The sequence below is a fragment of the Pavona decussata genome, unplaced genomic scaffold (assembly GCF_977016875.1).
Source record: "Pavona decussata unplaced genomic scaffold, jaPavDecu1.1 SCAFFOLD_105, whole genome shotgun sequence".
Lineage (NCBI taxonomy): Eukaryota > Metazoa > Cnidaria > Anthozoa > Scleractinia > Agariciidae > Pavona > Pavona decussata.
In genome coordinates, this window is record NW_028145519.1 from 869622 (window position 1) to 872669 (window position 3048).

The window sequence follows — 3048 nt, forward strand, 5'->3', positions numbered from 1 at the left end:
ATTGTGTGAGAACCATTCCTTAATTCAGGTGAGTACGCTGTGATATTGGGGAAACTTTTCGAAATTGGTGTCGCTATTGATATCGCTCTTTTGACGTCATGGTGCAAATTTGTATTGTGCTATCATCGCGCAAACTGGTGAGAGGAGCAGTGAATGTAAGAGCAATATCCGTATCGCTGGTGTGGATTAGCGGCGATTTTTGTTGTGATATCAAGTCGATTTGTATTTTTGATTGCTATTTTAACGAAACTTAATAAGCAGAGCGCACGAAATGTCGCCGATAAAAACTGGCTTTGGGGATTTCCCAAGGGTCAACTCTCACGTGTCTTGTTAGCGATTAACATTTACAGCTTTTAAGAGAATCAAATCTCCGTTATTTCATCGATGTGGTCAGTTTGATGCCACAGTTTAATGTAAACGACGGTAATAGTTGCCTCCCATAATTTTTTTATTTCATTTTTTTTTTTTTTTTTTTTTTTGACGACAGCGATTACAAAGCAGGTTACAAAGGCTATTTTTGATATGATTCTAGCGGCGATTTTACGGGCAATTGTTATCGGTTAAACAAAAGGACAGTGATTTTGTTGCGATAATAGCCGAGTTCCCTTAGGGCACCTTATAGCGGCCATTTAGTAATGACATTACATGCCTCTCTCAGAAAACAAAACTTACAATGAAACCGCAGCACAGAACACTTATTGTTCACCAGAGAGATTTGCAATCGCGCATAATGAAATTGCCTCAAAAATTAGCGGAAATCTCCTGAGGAGTCCCTCAAGGCAGCCATTAAGGACGTCAATAGAACTTTGACTTGTTTTGATCTCACTCATGCCCAACGCAAGCGCTTCTCTCCTATGACTTGACAGCAGTTTCAGTTCACAACAGAAACGTTGTAATACTGCAGCGAAGATAACTGCTATTTAAAGGAACTATTCAAACTTTAACTGACCGCCATACAAACAATTAAAGAGAATTTGGGGGCTTTGGTAGGGCAGATGTTTGATACACCTTATTCCTGTAAGTGTGAAGAAAGTTAGCTAGGAAGCTAATCACCAAAGTTGTACATAATTGTTCCTAAAGCTATTGTTTTCAGTTTTGAAAAGAATATTACTCCTTTTTCGTTTCTATAATAATTTTCGAAGTTAAAATTAAAACGAAACTTATTAACAGTTTACTTTACAGGTTTCAACGGGATTTGAACCCATGACCGCTGCGATGCCAGTGCAATGCTTATCAGCTACCAACTAAGCTATAATGCTAACCGTGGGAGCCAACTATGTTCGGAGTTCATAATACAGACGTGAAGAATATTAAAATGGATATGAAAATATATATGAAACATGTATACGCACTGCGGATGAAAGATTATATAGAAAAGATTCCGCAGTTATCTACGCAACCAGTCTATTACATCTTCTATAATATTTTTTATTCGTAGTGCGTTTAATTTTTCAGTTATTTGTTAATCTTCAGCAGAGCGCGGAATTAGTAAAACAGAAACCTTCGACGTGCTTTGCTTTGCTTTGCCATGTTTTCTAATTCAATGTCATCCATTGTGTCATCTTGTTTACCATCTGAATCTATTTGTTTCTCCGCTAGTTGTGAAATCGAATCTTTATCGAAGACCTGTTCACCATCTAATTTAACGCTCTTAAAGTGCTGTGTCACAACAAATGCAAGTTTTTTGGCCGCCTTCCTCGATTCACACTTAAAAGCGTGCGTCAGATAAAGTGCTCTTCCATCGTTTGATCCGTGGTGATAATTGAACACAAATAGTTTTGGTCTCTTCCCGTCGACACCGCAGTATATAATTCTTCTGAAATTGTAAATGACTTTCGTCGCTTCTTCTCCTTCGTCGTCCACTTCGGACAACTGGAAGGCGCCATGCTTCACAGATAATGTTTGTTTTGGAAGTAAGTTATTCTTCATCTTTATTCTACAGTTTTGGAAGATCTCCTCCACCGAACCGCATATTCCGTCACCAACAGGGCACAAAATTTGTACACTTCCCAGGTAAATAACCGGGATATTAACTTGTCCTGTTCGTTTGGCTCCACGCGAAAGTCGAATATTTCGCAATGCCGAGTACGCCATTCGATTGAAAATTGGCTTGACAATGATCTTTTCTCCACACAAACTGATTCTTCTTCAACAACATCCAAAAACAGACATCACTTAGTGCAATATGTTGTGTGCCATGGTTAATTAAAGCCAGCACATAAACGTCAATTAAAATGCAAAGTGTACATGCAAAACATAGCTAGATAAACATTTGTTTTACTGTCTCGTTATGAAAGGTGTTTTAAGGTCGTCAAAACATCAATGAATTTTCATTGGCAGCGTGATACAGCCAAACGTCAAACATGCATCTCACTGTGCATGTGATTCGGCTGCCAAACAGGAGGGGGCTTCTTTATTTTAGAGAAAGGATTAAATATACAACTGTATCATCCAACAGTACTTCATTGGCTGCTATGTTTTTGCATCAGTTAGAAGGTCTTAGAATAATAATCATAATGGATGTTAGTGAAAAAGCAATTTTTTTTCAAATGATAAAGTACATACATGTCTTAAGTTGCTGCCACACAAACTCGTTTTTTTTGGCTCAGATAAAATCGGTTTGTTGTTCAACGGGACCGAGGATCTTATCTTAAAAGTTAGTAAATCCCGCCAAACGAGTTTGAGCGTTGTATCTCGGCTAAAACCAGTCTAAATATCAAAATTTGTATAGTAATTGTTTGAATGTCGTCGCATTCGAAAATTACCGTGCACCGTCATAAAAAAAAAAAACGTTCTACTAAAAACAAAACAAAAGACAAGACAAAATATGAAGAACAAAAAAATCAAGAAAGAAAAATGAAGGTTCTTCCAAAACAAGTCAATGAACAACAGCTCCACCAACTACAAAAAAAATAGTTCTCAAATAAGGTTTTTCTTAGGTAACGATGTTTTTCTGTTGACGGGCAGGAACGAAAAAATAACATTTAAGCGGTTATCTTAGGATATGGCGTCGGCACTGTATTCTTATAGCTATTAGTAGTTAATTAA

At 37.3% G+C, this 3048-nt stretch overlaps 1 protein-coding gene across 1 annotated transcript; it reads right to left on the reverse strand.

Annotated features, from left to right (window-relative positions):
- Positions 1–317: 317 nt before the first annotated feature.
- Positions 318–2547, reverse strand: LOC146471271 (uncharacterized). Its single transcript, XM_085121080.1, has one exon. It carries the CDS (start codon positions 2092–2094, stop codon positions 1486–1488), a length of 609 nt encoding a protein of 202 aa, XP_084977206.1. The 5' UTR covers positions 2095–2547; the 3' UTR covers positions 318–1485.
- Between the last annotated feature and the right edge of the window lie 501 nt (positions 2548–3048).